At 37.3% G+C, this 17,677-nt stretch overlaps 1 protein-coding gene across 1 annotated transcript in view; it reads left to right on the top strand.

The window, feature by feature from the left end:
- Window positions 1–15,074, top strand: part of LOC133527089 (A disintegrin and metalloproteinase with thrombospondin motifs 7) — a 150,870-nt gene extending 135,796 nt beyond the window's left edge. Inside the window, exons 11-20 of the mRNA XM_061863980.1 lie at window positions 218–390; window positions 1,073–1,260; window positions 1,791–1,927; window positions 2,372–2,503; window positions 8,730–8,878; window positions 9,438–9,559; window positions 10,403–10,517; window positions 10,945–11,104; window positions 11,446–11,591; window positions 12,020–15,074. Of these exons, the coding sequence (XP_061719964.1) occupies window positions 218–390; window positions 1,073–1,260; window positions 1,791–1,927; window positions 2,372–2,503; window positions 8,730–8,878; window positions 9,438–9,559; window positions 10,403–10,517; window positions 10,945–11,104; window positions 11,446–11,591; window positions 12,020–12,154 (1,457 nt within the window). The 3' untranslated portion in view covers window positions 12,155–15,074. The remainder of the gene's footprint in view (window positions 1–217; window positions 391–1,072; window positions 1,261–1,790; window positions 1,928–2,371; window positions 2,504–8,729; window positions 8,879–9,437; window positions 9,560–10,402; window positions 10,518–10,944; window positions 11,105–11,445; window positions 11,592–12,019) is intronic.
- Window positions 15,075–17,677: the final 2,603 nt, after the last annotated feature.

The following is a 17,677-nucleotide window of genomic DNA, read 5'->3' as shown; positions in this document are numbered from 1 at the left end:
TTTGTGTCTTCGATTTACGAACAAAATGCGATAGTTTCCGAGTATGTGCATAATCTGTGTATAGAATTGTATGTATAGCTGCTGACAGTTGAGGCGTCGGCGCTTTATATGAAAAAAAGACGCGGTTATGCGTTGTGTCCAAGATTCTTCGTAACCACTTCTCATTGAGGCTCCTGTTACTTATTGTGACCTTACTGAACACTTGTTCCGTTCGTAGGAGTAATGTACGACGCGACGAAGCAATGCGTGCTCCAGTTCGGAACAGACGCGACCGTCTGCACCGGTACGGATCCGGAGGAGCTGTGCCAACATCTCTGGTGTCTCGTCAACGGGACCTGCAAGTCCATGTTGCGGCCTGCCGCCTCGGGCACCACTTGCGGAATTGATATGGTAATGATCTTAGAAGCTCTCAACAACTTCAGAAATAAATTACATGGAGATTAGCTTTTTATTATTTCTTCAAATTTGCTTATTATGTCATTAACTAAGCCAGGGGTTCCCAAAGTGTGCGCCGCGGCGCCCTGGTGCGCCGTAGAAAGTAAAGAGGGGGGCCGTGAGTTCTATCATTATCCGAAACCACAAATATTCGCGGGTACCTATTTGAGCGCTCGCATCGGTAAATAATATAGCGTCGTGTCACTCTTTTTCGACCGTGATTTTAAATTTACAAGGGCGCCGTTGCAAAATACTAAACTTGTAACTGCGCCGCATGGTGAAAAAGTTTGGGAACCCCTGAACTAAGCAAAGACCCACTGGTATTTTCAATAAAGTATGATGGGCCTCAGAATTATGTCGTCAATTCGTACTTTTAATAATATAATTATAGGCAAGCAGCTATTTAACTGATGTTTTAGGAACTTTTAATTTGTAATCATCATACTATCTGTCCAAAGACGTCTAAATGATGATGCGTGATGATGACGATGATGAATTATGAGTCCTTAAAGACTAGATCTAATGTACTCCAACTTCTCGACTACCGCTATTTAGCTCAGAAAACCCTTTGAAGTATGTCAACAAAGTCTCTGATATAAATAATTTTCATGTGATTCAATTCGGCTTTGGTTTATAGTGGTGTCAGAACCAGAAGTGCGTCCCTCGTGAGAGACCGCCCGAGGCCCGAGACGGGGGCTGGGGCGAGTGGTCAGAGTGGAGTGAATGCTCCCGGACTTGCGGCGGAGGTGTCGAAATCAAGACCAGGGAGTGCGACAACCCTATGCCGTCCAACAACGGGAAATACTGCGTTGGAGATAGAAGCCGGTATGTAGAGATAGTATTTATCTGAAGGTTCTAGAGTGCCCTCGGGAGAGGCTACCAGAGACTCGAGACGGGGATTGGCGCGAGTTTTTGTTGGGGGCGTCGGGATCAAGACCAGGGAGTGTGACAACGGTACGCCGTCCAACAACGGGAAATACTGCGTTGGGGATAGAAGCCGGTACGTAGAGGTAGTATTGATCTGAAGGCTCTAGTGTCCCTTGGGAGAGGCTACCAGAGTCTCGAGACCGGGATAGGTGCGAGTGTTTGTTGGGGGATCGGGATCAAGACCAGGAAGTGTGACAACGCTGTGCCGTCGCAGCTAATGTGTACAGCTAATGTGTATAATTCATTTATTTACTGTGTTTGTTTAGAATTTATTATACCTTTAGCCACTCTGCTAATAAAAAAACTAGTTTAACTTTTTTTTTGTTTTAACGATTTTTTGTTAGAATTTTCCACCAATAATGCGTTATATTAGTTAACAATTATTGTCCCGCAATAAACAAAGTTTCAATAAAACTTGTGTTTTGCAGATACCGCACATGTAACAGAGAAAAGTGTCCCATAAACGAACCGTTGTTCCGTGACGTCCAGTGCGCGAAGTACAACAACAAGATGGATAAGAACAACGACACGGTCATTGCTGATTGGGTGTCATTTTATGACCAAGGTTAGTACCGACCCTATTTATTAATGTTGCAGTTCATTGAAAATAAGCGTTGGTTAAAATCCCTAAATTATCCTTTATTACATAACTTCGCCTTAACGTGAGGAAGGGTCCATGGTCAACTTCTAATTATTTATATCACTCAAACGTCCCAGGCCCAAACGAGCTAATGTAAACCTTACTTGAAAGTGTGAAGGTTACTTTGACAGCGTCCGCCATAACACACTATAGATTTGTCCTTGGCGCTGTGGGCACGACTAGTAACGAAGATTTTAGGTTCTTGGCGTTCAAAAGATTAATCAGTTTAGAAATATAAATAATCTACTTGTGTCCTAGACCCAGCTCAGGCCCCCCGGATCCGCCCTTGCCAAAAGCGCCAGCTTCGTTTAGGCAGGCAAGCCTTCCCCATTGTCACAAGCATTATTTAACCATCCATCTCGTTTGCAGACAAACCATGCGAGCTGCAGTGCGTGCCGCGCAACAGCAACGATTACGAGATACTGCCGGGATACGTGGCGGACGGGACGCCTTGCTGGCAGACCATCGCCGGCAGAAATTCACGCGACATGTGCATATCTGGTAAGTGCCGTGTAGATCTACCATTACGATCGAGATACTGCCGGCATACGTGGCCGAAGGGACGCCTTGCTGGCAGACCATCGCCGGGAAAAAACCACACACAAATAGATACATAAAACTATATTTATACAAAAGTAGTAGCTTTCAGTCAGCACGGGAGTCATTGATATTTAATATAACAGTCACTGACCTCATACTGAGTAGCTCCGTTGAACGCGTAGTAATCAGAGTCGACCCTAGTGTCTTCTCGTAACGATTTCGATAAGTTCAGGTTCAGTTCGTCGAAATTTCACGTAATGGCTTCCTTATGTAAATTTAAAGTAAAAGCTGGAACATGAACAATCTTCCCACAAAGAATACGAGACTTGGATTGAGTTTATCAGAAGGTAAACTTAAAAATTAACATAGATAGATAGTTACCTGCATAAGTAGCAGCCCTTGTTGTTTGAGAAGTACTTATTTCAGTCAGAATAATGAATTATACGTATTTTTCGTAATATACAAATCAAAATTTGTTAGTAACACGGAAATGACAGAATATTTTACCACTAGACAAAAGCCGAGCGCGAAAGGTACATATGTTTCTTCTTATCATCGGGCAGTGCGCGCGGTGGCTGTACCATGCAGGTTTGACATGTTACAGCGCGTGATCTTTGGTGAGGATGCTATCTAGCATTTTCTCGGCGTTTCGTTTGGCGGATTGTATAGGTACCACCAGGAGAGTCGCACGTGGTCGCACACAGAGTAGGTACTAATCACAAAAACAGTATTGAATTAAGTAATGAATGTGACTTAAGCACACAGTAGGAATTTAAACTAAAAGCAAAACCTTTTGAACTTCTAAAAGAAACTTTTTGGTCCATCTTTCAGTTGGCGGTTCAACTTGCTATCGGTACGAAAAAATAGTAATTTCAAAATCTCGCTATCATTATTTTGTTGTTTTGTGTGTGACTTCAACTCGGCGAGACCGATACCTATACCTACACTATATACAGTCGTCATTAGATATTGATAAATGATAGGCAGATGTCGGATACACAATATATATTTAATTAAACCATTTTATCATACATAACACAACAACAGATATTCATTTTGTAAAGCTGTGACACCTGACATAGAATTCAAGTAAACATTCATACTATCTAACCTGCCAGTATAAATCTATACATACTCAACACGCCTCCTTAGATTTATACATGGCAACACTTTAACACTAGCAATACTAATCTACAATATGAAATTATTAGAATTCACATTCTTTGAATAATTATAATTTTAAAACTTTACCATGAACACGATGTATAACACGGTGTATATTATGTTACATTTAACATATGTCTAAATTTAAAGAATTTTACATGACCTAACGATTTAGTCATGATATCCGCTACATTATCTTCAGAATTCACTTTTATAATATCTATAACACCATTTTTAAAATTTTCATGTACATAGTGATAATGCACTTCAATGTGTTTTGAGTTTTTCGTAAAATTACCGTACTTGGCGATAACCATCGCTCCTGAATTATCTTCATATATATTCACTGGATCATTAAATCTTAAAAACACATCATTAAGCACACTTCGTAAAAGAATGATCTCAGTTACGGCTTCGGATAACGCTATATATTCTGCAAATGTTGAGGATTTAGTTACACTGCTTTGTTTCTTTGACTTCCAATACACAGCGTTTCCGAATACCCTAATTACAAATCCTGTGGTAGATTTTCTATCTAAAACATCTCCGGCCCAATCGGCATCTACGTAACAATCCATAATATTAGCCTTCAAGTTTTGGCAATATGTGAGCTTAAGGCTCTTTGTCGCGTACAAATATTTTAAAACACGCAATGCACATTTAAAATGAGTCTCGTTATAACTATTTTGAAACCTGCTCAAATAATTGACACAATAAGCTATGTCTGGTCGAGTACCAGAACTAATGTACAGCAACGCTCCTATCAAATTTCTATATTTCACATGTTCATTTAGCTCACATCTGTCAAGTTTCATATTAATCTCCATCGGTGTTTTACACAATTTAGAATTTTCAATTTTATATTTTATTGCTAATGATTCTATATATTTTTCCTGGCTCAGTCAAAATATTCGCTTTCTTGTAATCATAATCAACGTCAATTCCTATATGATTCTTAACTTTTCCCATGTCCTTCATTTTAAAATAACTACTCAATTTATTCTTTATCTTAGCAACCATTTGTTCATCTTTACAAGCAATTAATAAATCATCTACATATACTAATATATAAACTGTTTGGTTGTTATCAGTTTTAACATACAGACAATAGTCATATTTACTTCGCTGAAACCCTAAGGTCAACACAAATTTATGAAAACATTCGTACCACGCACGTGGGCTTTCCTTTAAACCATACAAGGATTTATATAATTTATACACTTTATCAGTACCATCTCCATAGCCTAACGGTTGTTTGACATACACTTCGGATAACACTTTACCGTTTAAAAAAGCTGTTTCTACATCCATTTGATGTACATGTAGGTTATATTGACAACAGAAAGATAAAAGCAGTTTCAAAGTTTGCATTCTAGCTACAGGTGAATATGTATCTTCGACATTATCTGTCTGTTGAAAGCCTCGTACCACTAACCTTGCTTTGTAGAGATCATTGGTTTTCTTCGTATACTTACACCCATTTAACATCAAGTACCTTATTCTTCTGTGGAGCATTTACCAGCGTCCAAGTATTATTCTTCTCCAGACTGTTCATCTCTCTATCCATTGCCACTTTCCATTGTTCAGCCTCGTCACATGTGATCGCCTCCTGAAAGGTATCTGGAATCATCGCATCACAATAATTAACAGTTATACAGTAGTAGCCAAATTCTTCGTCGAAACGAACTGGTGCTTTAATTTGTCTCTTAGACTTTCTCGTCTCATTGTTTACGTTGTCATCATTATCGATATTTTGTACTGTTTCTTCAGGCTCAATTTCATCTAAAGTATCCTCCCATTTTTCTTCTTCTTTTTTATTATCTTCTTTGCCTTCTTCTTCACCTTCAAAAGCAATTAATTTTACATCTTTTTCAATGACATCTACGTGTCTTGCTATGACAATTCTGTTATTAATGAGTACTCTGTATCCAACATCTGTATATCCAAGTAGAATTCCCATTTCTGATTTATGGTCCCATTTTGACTTTCGCCTTTCTTCTGGCGTTCTAACATAAACTTTACTGCCATACATTTTCAAATATTTTGCGGATGGCTTTTTCTGAAAAAATAGTTCGTAAGGAGTCTTTCTTTCAAGAGTATTTGTCAATATACGGTTTTTTAAATAAGCTGCTGTTTTTACGGCTTCTGGCCAAAATCGTCTGTCAACTTTTGCTTCTGCTAAAAGGCATCGTGCCATATCCATAATCGATCTATTGTATCTTTCCGCTGTCCCGTTCAACTCATGAACATATGCTGGACAGGGCTTGATCATAATACCCTTTTCTCTCGCAAAATTAAAAATTCTGTTATTAATATATTCTTTACCATTGTCACATCTCAACTCCTTTATTACTTTTCCTGTTAAATTTTGTAGCTCATTTACATATTCCACAAAACAATCATATACTTCTTCCTTTGATCCTATACAATATATTTTTGCCAACTTGCTGAAATCATCTATAAATGTCAAAAAATATTTTTCTCCTTGATGTCCTATCGTTCTGTGTGGTCCATTAACATCCGTATGCACAATCTGTAATATATCTTCTGCTTTAGTTCGATTGTTATTGAATGGTAGGTTATGCATTTTGTTTTCAACGCAAATCGCACATTTCATGTAGTCTGACTCTAATTGCTCAGGTATTCCTTCCAATAGTTGTTTTCTACACATAAATTCAAGATGATTAAAATTTACATGACCAAGTGTTCTATGAAGTTTTTCTTTCAATGTCATATTGCTGCTTGCTAAATTTATACCAATTATTTTTGTAAATAAACTTGTTATTTTATATAATCTGTCCTCCTTCTTTGCAATTGCTATTAGTTCTCTATTCCGATTATATATCTTTGACAAATGTCCTGACGAAATGATCGTGTGATTGTCTGTAATCTTCGCATAGCTCAATAAGTTTGCTTTCATTTCTTTTATGTAAAATACATTATCTATCACCACTTTATTTTTATTCGCATAAACAGGAAAGTATGTTGTTATGCTGCCAACTTTCGTTGCTTCCAAAATTCTTCCATCTCCAACTTTAACTTTTACAGGCATCTTCAATGTTATATATTTGTCAAAATATTCATCTGTATTTACAATGTGGTCTGTGCAGCCGCTGTCTAAAAGCCAATTTATCTCTCCCGACTTCACCGTACTATCTTCACTTTTCGTCGAATTATGCACAATTGATGTATGGAAGCTATTTCTATTATAATAAGTATTAGTTTGTTGGTAAGATCCTCTGCCTCTATTTGGTCTAAAATTATTGTCACCACGTCCACGACCACGACTAGGACCTGAATATCCGCGTCCACGACCGCGACTTCCGTGCCAGCAATCTCTGCGCACGTGACCGGGCTTTCCACACGTAAAACAAATCGGTTTATTTTCAGAATTTACTTTAAACGCATTCGATCGGTTAGGTAGCTCTTCATCTACTTTTTGTAAATTTTTCATTCGTATTTTACTTTTCAGATATTCAACAGTTCTTTCATTTTCCGGTAATACGTCTATTAAATCGCCTATGTAGCTATAAGTTTCCGGTAACGCTTTTAGCATGTAATTTAATTTTTCATTTTCAGATATGATGGCGCCGGCTTTTTTTAGATTATTGACACTTCGTTCAAAATCGTCAAAGAAAATATTTATATCCGTATATTTTGCTAGTTTTATATTCTCAAGATCATTTCTACAAACAATCTGTAAAGCGGTAGATTTTTTCAAATACATGTCGTCGAATTTTAATATTATTTTATATGCCGACTCTACATCACTTATATATTCTAACTGCTGGTTGGTAATAGCGCTGTAAATATAATTCGTGGCCTGAATATCCATTTCTTCCCATTTGTTAGCGTCGTCGTTTTCTGTTTTAAGTCTAACTACGACTTCCTTACATTTTTTAAACTGTAAATATTTCATCAGCCGAATTTTCCAATTCGCGTAATCGGTTCCGTCAAACACGGGTATAATTATTTTATCGCTATTATTCATTTTGCCACTTACTTGTAGATTCTTGCCACTTGTTCTTCATTTAACCACGTCTGCTACCATGATAAATGATAGGCAGATGTCGGATACACAATATATATTTAATTAAACCATTTTATCATACATAACACAACAACAGATATTCATTTTGTAAAGCTGTGACACCTGACATAGAATTCAAGTAAACATTCATACTATCTAACCTGCCAGTATAAATCTATACATACTCAACAGATATATCGTAGCGGTCAAAGTGGTCAACAATATCTTAGTAAAGCCTCTATTATCAAAACGTGCTTGTTCTAATATTTTGAAGCATCTTGGCCGTTCCAATATACCTGATGGCGACTGTACAGCGTGGCATTGAACTGCCGTGGGATTTGTACAGCGTGCACTCGCATATCGTTTTGTATATTTCGTGTCATCCACGATGACGCGCAGATTTGTCAAATCTAACCTTTAGTTACACTAACAACTTTAGTAATATGAGTCAAGCACGCGTCGTCGTGAATGACACGATCTATATGTGCTTAACGTGGACGGCGCCGTCTTTGATCGTCCTCATCGCCCCGCTCGAGCGTCTATTCAGTTTACACCCATATTAACGATAATGAAAGAAGAGTGCACGCAGCGGAAATGAGAATGTTGAGATGGATGTGTGGAGTGACGAGAAAGGATCGGATTAAGATTATTAAGAATGAGTGTATAAGGGGAAGTTTGAAAGTAGTACTGGTAGCGGAAAAGATAAGAAGTGATAGGTTAGCGTGGTATGGGCATTTAATGAGGAGGGATGAATGCCATATAGGCAAAAGAATGTTAGGAATGAATGTTGATGGACGGAAAGCGGATGGTAGACCCAAAAAACGATGGATGGATTGTGTGAAAGAGGATATGAGAAAGGAAGGAGTGAGTGCTGAGGTGAAGAAAGATGGAGGACAATGGAAGAGAAGAACATGTTGTGCCGACCCCACATAACGTGGGATAAGGGCAGGAGGAAGAAGACCCATATTAACGATAAGTCATCTGTTGTTTCAGGCGTCTGCTACAAGGTGGGGTGCGACTGGGTGGTGGGCTCGGAGCTAGAGGAGGACGCGTGCGGCATCTGCGGGGGGGACGGCTCCGCGTGCAAGACTGTGCAGGGCATCTACAGCAAGGGCACCACTAAGCAGTCCGGCTTTACTGAGGTAAGGCGTTAGACTTGTAATTCTAACATAATTTGTCGCTGTAATCGGTGTAAGTTGAGTTGAGAAGTAAATTTTGACAATTATGAATTGACCCTTATATATATGATACTAAGGCTGTCAGTTAAACGGTACTTCGTAAATTAAAAGGTCAATTCATAACTGTCAATATTTTTTCACTCTGCAATACTATTCGCTTAAGTAGCACCTTTTTGCATACAATATTCTATGCAGGGGAGTCAGTTTTCTCTGCAGCAGACTGTACTTCTTAACGTACAAAAAAATTCAGACGTTGGAAACGTAGTTACGCGGTGGAATTCTAGTAAGGTAGTTTAGTTTTGGTACTAAAATATTTAACTTTTATATAGGTAAGTACTTAGCAGTACTTAGCTAACAAACTATTTGCGCACAGAAAGCCTTTAACTGAACTATTTCAAAATCTATAGGTACTTTTGGTATAAAATGGTGCGAAAACATATTTTCTTGTGACTTTCGACTGTCAACTGTCGAAATATGTAGTAGGCATAAACATGTATTGTTCATATAATAGGTTTTTTTCCAGGTTGCCGTGATACCAGCCGGGTCAAGAAACGTGAAGATTCAAGAGAAAGTGAGCCCGGGAAATTACATTTCTATTGGAAGTGCACGAACAAGAAAACTTCTTCTAAACGGAGGCGGAGCTCGGTAAGAATACTTATCAATCAAAAATTTATGGCAATCGATTTCCATCGATTCGTTTCGGACATCTTGCCTTCATGGTATGCTACTTTGCGTTGAGTTCAACTTTAACAGGTTTTTTATAAGTTTTCGTGAACAAGCTTTTATGTAGTTTCACTTTTCTCTTGTAGGTGAACAAATATTGCATGAATATTATACGAAACTTTTGAGTAGGATTTTTATTACTTACTTACCTACTTCCTAGGGAGGCAGCCAAGATGCTACGAAAATTCACGTAATCATTTCGATAGACTATTACACTTTTGATTGGCATTTTCTATCAACGCTGTTGTCACTTGGGTAGGCTCCCTGTACACTTGTGGGTCTTGGCCTGCGTTGGCAGTAGGTGCTTATCGTTCAAACAAGGATGCATTGATTTTCTTAGTGAATTATTGACCGAAGCGTGAGCGAAGGTCTTCGTTTTAAATCGAGCATTTTGCGTTCGTATGTCCAGATGTTCTCCCCTATAGGTCACAATTCTTAACCGATTATCGTGAAATTATGAGACCAGATTCTATGACTTAATTTTTTTTTTTTTGCCGTGCCAGTTTTTGGGAATTTTTCAAAATGCATAACGAAATTGCGGAAATGGGCATAAAGAACTTAAGAATTGGCGCGTCTCTATAGACGCTATCGCTATAGCTTAACACCATTGTGTTCACTGTGATAACGAATCAACGAACTAAATAAGTATTTTTACTCGTACATGTTCTAAGCTTAACGCGAGGTCTACAGCTTATATGGGTTTAGTTATTGAATGATTGTTATTATTGATTGATTGATATTAAGTAGGTATTGTGTTTCTTTCAGTAATGCTACTCTAACCGAGTACTTCGTGGCTGGCTCCCAGGCGATCTACGAAAGAGACCGCGACTGGGAGAAAGTGCAGATAGTAGGACCCATCCTAGAGGATATTAAGGTTTATGTAAGTAACTCGGTTACAACTAGAGTGCGAATTTAAACTCTCGTGAATTATACCGACATATATGTGATAATGATGTAAAAGTGCACACAAATATTGAAAACATTTAAGTATACATATAAGTCGTCCGGGCTTCGGACGTGTTACACAAAATCTTAACAAATTATACACCTAAACCTTATAAATATTAAATACAAGTTATATAGATTGAATTAATTGTACCTACGGTTTAACTACCATTTAAATCTCGTAATGCGTATTATGCGTATATCGCAAATCATAAACTTTATTGAATACTAGTAATGTGTAGGTACCGGAAATTTTCCCAGAACGGGTAATTTCCTGGTAACTTACAACGTATCAAAGGTATGAAAGTATTGAAAGTATAATTGTCTTTATTTTACTAGTTTAACGTTCGAATTTGTTACAGCAACGAATTTACCGCGGCAACCATCGCAACCCCGGTGTGAACTACCAGTATACCGTCAGCAAGAAATACCGGTACCGGCTTAGTGATTGGTCGCCGTGCAGTGCTACGTGCGGTCGCGGCCGCATGTACCGCCAGCACGAGTGCGTCACTGATAGTGGCCGTGAGTACCTATACTGGGTTTCCTACTTATTGCACTTCCCAAGATAACTATCCGATGTTTCTTATGTTAAATTTTCATTTGACCTAAAGCGTTTTACCGTTATATTGTGGGCAGTACCGGTACCCTTATCGACAATAGCGCCACTTACTATCTTCATTACACGTGATGCTACCGGTATACTGTGAGCAATACCGGTATCGGCTCAGCGAATGGTTATCGACATACGCTATATCGGATGCGTATACGAGAAGCTTATTTGTCACTTTTCACTACTCAATTTTCGAAATTAAAAGCTATGAACTCATATGATTTACATAAACTAAAAATATTATTGTTAACAGACAAGGTGGATCCATCACATTGTGACCAACAAGAGCAGTTCAGCAGGGAGGCGCTCGTGCAAATATGCATGCGACCGCCGTGCACCATGCGCACGCACTGGCGCGTCGACTCGTGGCAGCGGTGCAACACCTCCTGTAGAATACCGGTAAGGATTTGTAATGCCGGTAATACTAACTGGTAACTCAGTTATCATAGAGTCAAAGATGATTTTCTACGCATGAACGCTGATGGTTGAAAATCTTGTCAGAGTAAAGTACCCACATTGCCATTTTAAAGGGACTTTTAGCATTTTAAGATTATGTATGATAACAATTCAGTTCAGAACCCATCGAAAATGTTGCCACCTCATATCCACCGAAGTTCAATAGCTTATTAAACGAGGAGTCTCCGTTCCGTCCACAGCATCTACAGAAACCATAACATGTTTTGGCTAGCACAAATGTATCCAAGGTGCAAAGTGGCCCTCAGAAAATTAGGAAACCCCTGAATTAGAGGGCTAGTTGCTTAAAGCCACGATCATGACTGATAATTGATGGTGTAACAATGCAAATTAATATATTTTATTTCTTATAGGGGAAGGAGCCAACGAAGCACAGACGAGTTTACTGCGTGGACAACTTGACGGGCCAGCGGCGAAGTGACGCCGACTGCGACCTCGCTATGAAACCGATCTCGACTATCATCTGTGCTGACATACCGCCATGCTAAAGGAACTGTATATACGCAATGAGAGCCAGTACAATGTACCTTGAGATAAAAAAAGTCTTGATTTTTTCACTTACAGTGGATAAATCATTTGTCACGATAAGTAATAGAAACTAGACCGCAAAAACCCACTTGGGTACGGTTTCCAAGTCAGTAAACTCTTTAATGAGTTCACGACACAATTGTTGCCAAAATTTTCGTGAAACACGGACAAAAAGTTTGAGCTCTGTCTCGAATTAAATCGGTGTAGTGTGTTGTGTAACGAAATGATAAGTGAGTTAGTGACACTAAGACAATGCAACTCTATTTATAATCGTTTAATCGTGAAATCGAAATAAACATTCAGCGAATAAACGCAAGTGGACTCGATATGTGAACCAGTGAAGTGTTTGGAATGTAAAAACCCATCGAATAAGGTTATGCTTTAGCGCTACCGCGTGCTTTAGCTTCGGACGAATCTCGCAGGGAAACCACATAAGGCCATTTCATTTCATTTATTTATAGCACTTAAATAAAATGAAATGAAATTTCCAATACGACTATACTGCCATATTACGTAAGAAATTACTAGTTTTAACATAGTCTTCGCTTAGTTATTAAACTACTAATACATAATTATATATTCTGTAACATCAGTATTAAAATGGTGTATTTATATCTTTAAATAATTCAGATAAACGTAATGTGTGAGGTGATTAGATACTTTAAATTTTGGACCAAAAATATCTTAAGCAATCAAATTCACGTTGCCATAGGTAATCGCGATTACTGCCAATTTCTTTTGTACGACTAACCCCACTTGCATTAACTGTAATCAACGGTGTTATACTACTATACCTGAAAACCAGAACAAGAATAAGAAAAACTCGGCTACTTTTGACTAAGTTGTTATAAAATCGGCAGTCTTTCATTTTATGACCTATGACGCAGCCATTTAAAAACTGTCCTTTTGTTACCAATTTCGAGAAAGACGTAAATAATAATTTAAGATTAAAGTTCTTGCAAGTGAGAGATATACTAGACGTAAGCTTTACTGTATTGTCTCCGATCAGTGTTTCATACATACAATATTATTAAGATCAAATGTAATATGTTATAGTAATAAGTGCATTTAGTAAAGAAAATATTACCTAGTTGAAATCTGGGACCAATTACCGGTATTCTTTTCATACAATATAACCGCTATTTATATTAGCTATTTAATCTAATTCTACTACAGTACCAATTCAAATCATCGCGAGACATCTCATCATTAATCATCATTAAATGAATACCGGTAATGGTTCTGACTCTAAATATGACAAAGCCTATGGGAACTTTAACCGCTAGTCAAATCAATGGCATATGTCCTACGTGATGCGATCTGGTCAGTAAAAAATATTTCTAAAACTCATACCCCTAGTAATACTGTAAAATTCACATTATCTGATTTGCAGTACCGGTACTGTTAATTGAAAGTCCAGATCGGCGTATTAAAATCGGTACTACAAACGGGTGAACGGTAAAAGAAACTGATACCGCGGCTGGATAAAGACTTGGATACCGGGACTTTTCAAAACAGTACCGGTAATTTAAAGCAACAAAACCTAAGACCATCGCATCTCTTAGTTAATTTCGCTTAACCATTTGGGACATTTTGAACAATTTTTATAACCTCTTAATTATTAACTTCTCCTGTCGTTTTTGTATAAGCGATTTAACTGTTACCTGCATTTTTGTGTGTACCCTGAATTTTGAATTCATGCCCGAGAGCATTTGCTCTCTTGGCATTTGCCTAATAAGATTAAGTGTACGTGTCCGTTTAGTTTTCAAGTGACTATGCATAATTGTAACTGTAGTTACGTTTTATTTATCTTATACGTATCTATTTTTTATATTACTATTTGAACTTTCTAAATAAATGGTGTTAAAAACGCACAGCTCACTGCATAGGGCCCTCTTAACTACACAACAGGTTAAACTCTTAACCTAGCTCCTAAGGCTCACGGTCCTACCTATAGTACCTGTACCTACTTATTATTAAGTTCGATGAAATTCAAATTATTTCCTTTTGGAATTGTCAAACAAAACAAAACAAAACTAAACTATTTACGCCATAGGTCAAAATTTCACTGGCTAATTTTGTTATTTTTTTTCTTGTAAGGCTGGGTTTTAGTAGGATAACTAACATCTTACTGGTTTTTCTTTGCAATAAGGATTACTAATTGTAAGTTAACAGTGTGAATTTCATTCAAAAATACAAACATATCAGAACACGAACACCGTAAATGGAATACGAATATGTACAGTAGGTATAGTCTGGCAAACACAAGTTGTCAGTAAGTAAGAACAAAGAAAACTGTTCGATAAATAATGCACATCGGTCTTTGGAAAAAGAAAATTGAAAATTAATACTGCACTTCATGGAATTTAGTTTACGCCAAATCGATGACATGTATAGACTTTTAAAATGACATCTTATGTCATACGTCACAAAGGTGACAATAACACTCCACGAAGCCAAAATTAGCCTAGTCCCTTCCAAAGACCGATATGCAATATTTATCGCAGTGTACTGTAACTACTTTCAAAACTTAAAGTCCCTTGAGGCTACCATTCGCTCGATATTTTTCAGTAAACTCTAAAAGATGACGACAGGGAAAACAAGTAAGAAGTAGCGCCCTCTGACGTGAGCAACTGGCAGTTTTAACGCCATTCTAATAGTTACTGATGTTTCAGTTCTAAGATTCGTCAGGAACTTTTGTCGATTGATTCATATACACAATTTTAATTTCTGTGAAGCTTGAATTTGCTGTTAGGCAGATGCATTGTAATTTGTATGTAGATAATGAATAGATTTTTTTACATATTAAAATGTCGCATTGATGTATTAATTATAATTGTGTATGTAATTAGACATGGCAATAAACTGTGCATTGTTTTACTCATGAATTTCATTGAACACCTCTGGTTTTGTATGAAGGAATATACCGGTACCATTCACAGATTTCTAGTACCGGCCTGGTACCGGGAATTACCGGCACTTTGCCACTTCCCGGTGCTCGAGACGAGACTATTTTATTATTTTGCTCTTAGTACTTACATTATGTGACACACGAGCATATTGGGATGAATGAATGACGCAGTGAGAATGGACTGAAGAAGAAATATCGAAGATCTCTTTCTTATTACATGGAGCAAATTGTTTTGTAAAGACAGGCCCGAGAATAGATGACCTAATTGGCTACTTGACAGTTTTTTGTAAATAATGTCAATCGATCTTGATTTAACTGAGGATCAAATGTCTATATAGGACTCATGAAACTAAAAAAAATATATGATGTACATTACCACGCAAACTTCCACCGAAAATTGGTTTGAACGAGATCCAGTAAACGGAAATAAAACATGGAAGTATTCTGACCGCTCAATTATAGCTCAACGTACTACCCTAAGGTGGGCAGGGCTTACAATCGACTCGATTGGCAACTTCAGTTCGACCGATATGACAGTCAGTGATAGATATCTAAACCGGTTTGTAAAAACAACGTTTTTATATAATTAAAAATGTCTTCATGTGTCGTGAAGCGGTGCAGAAGTTATTCTGATCATTCCAAGGATAGTAGGATCACATTTCAATTTCACGTGTAAGTAAACAGATACCTTTAGTAAAATTTGGAATAAATATGACGACATTTTTTCAATATTACCGTGCTAATTTAAAACGTAACTGCATACGACTTTCATAACAACATATATCTTTTTAGATTACGAGGATAATAGGGATGATGTTATGCCAAATGAAGTAGATTACCTATTTTATTAACTTATGTTTGATTTAGATATTTTCTATATTGTAATAAATTACTTCTTACAGATTTGTACCTATTTTCCTTTTATCTTTCATGGGATAGAGCTATAAAAAACTACCTAGTAATTTCAAATTAATAATCAAATTTAGTATTGTCATTTTACATTGTAGTATTTGTTATACTTTATAATCCGATTCGCACAAGATGGTATTCGCAGCGAACTATGAAAAAAAAACTGTCCAGTTGACATGAAATTGATTGGATGCCTGGCAAGAGATCTAGAATATGTTTTATTGATTTCAAAGATGAATATTTCAACTTGTCAAAAAAGGCCGGGTTTACACAGCTTAATAAAACCGCTGTTCATTCAATGGTTTGTTACGGCCGCTCTGTGACAACCAACCTGTGAGATAACCATACTCGGTCTCCTATAGGTATGTAGTATATGTAGATATTTTTTTTGTCACTCTTTCAATTAATTTGTTTAACAAATACACACAATATTTGAAAATTTGGATCATTTGAATCCACCCTCTGCTGTCATTTAAATATGGCTAAGAGTTTTTGTCAAATCTTTCTCCCGTTGTACATTTTCACTTGCATTGCCCAGAAATCTTTCCTCCGTCTTGCATTTAGACAACGCACGCAGAGGTCACCATTTCTGAATTCGGAATATGTTAACGCAACAATGAATATTTACTTATGTTGGGTTAGTGTCTCATTTCATAACAACATTTTAACTAGTTATCTTTTAATCTGCACAAAATTATTATACGTGGATTATTTGACTGGTTCTTCAAACTATTATGGCATAAACCTATCCCTGTCCACGTCATATGCTAATCAAAATATGAACCGCGAACTCTCAGCTGCCAACAGCAAGAAGGTTATTAGCGGATTAATGTCGCTGATTGGTAGTTATTGACATTATATGCATTTTATCTACACTTAGTTGTGTACATAAGTGTAATAGAGATGACTATTATTTCGTTAATCAGTTTTTATTACAGGTTCTGTAAACGTATCGTCTTATTTAAAGGTAGGCGTAATTGTGTATGTGCTAATTGTCCCGAAAATTTGAACGGTAATGTTCTCAAATGCGGATTCCATGTTTTTCCGTTCACTGACGAGATCTAGTAAGTAGTTTTTTTTTAATACGTGATAAATGGGCGAGTCCGACTCGCACTCGGCCGCTTTTTATTAAACGCGCCGCGTGCGTCCAGTCCTTGGCCTAAAAGTAGCTTTGTGTGTCGGGACTTCGCATGTCACTTTCTTTGATGATGACCATAACGGGAGTGAACAAAAATAAGTGTTTAATTTTTTTATACAAAATTTATTAGGAAAAATCACCATTTGTTTTAATTGTTTCTAAATCACAGTGCTTCTGAGAAGAAATAATATTACAACTTAATGTAAATTATCCTCTAACTTTTAAGAGATCAAAATATTAAAAATGGAAATAGAATACAATTTATTACCTCCTATAGGGTTTTGAAAACGACATTATTTTTAGCGATTTACCTTTCAAATAGTTTTATAACTTTAAACTTTATAATCATATCATGTATCATGCATATGGATGTTAAGGGCCTACGCTAGCTGACGCGGACGCCCGGGTGCTATTTGTAGGTGAAGTCCGCCGCACGCGTCCGCTTCAGTTAGCGTCGCTCATACAATTTTTCGTTAACCCGCTCGTCCGCTCCGTGCACCCGCGCCAGCTAGCGGAGGCCCTAAG

The sequence above is a fragment of the Cydia pomonella genome, chromosome 17 (genome assembly GCF_033807575.1).
Source record: "Cydia pomonella isolate Wapato2018A chromosome 17, ilCydPomo1, whole genome shotgun sequence".
Taxonomy (NCBI): domain Eukaryota; kingdom Metazoa; phylum Arthropoda; class Insecta; order Lepidoptera; family Tortricidae; genus Cydia; species Cydia pomonella.
Note: the sequence above shows the minus strand (reverse complement) of the source record. Positions and strands in the feature narration are given on the sequence as shown.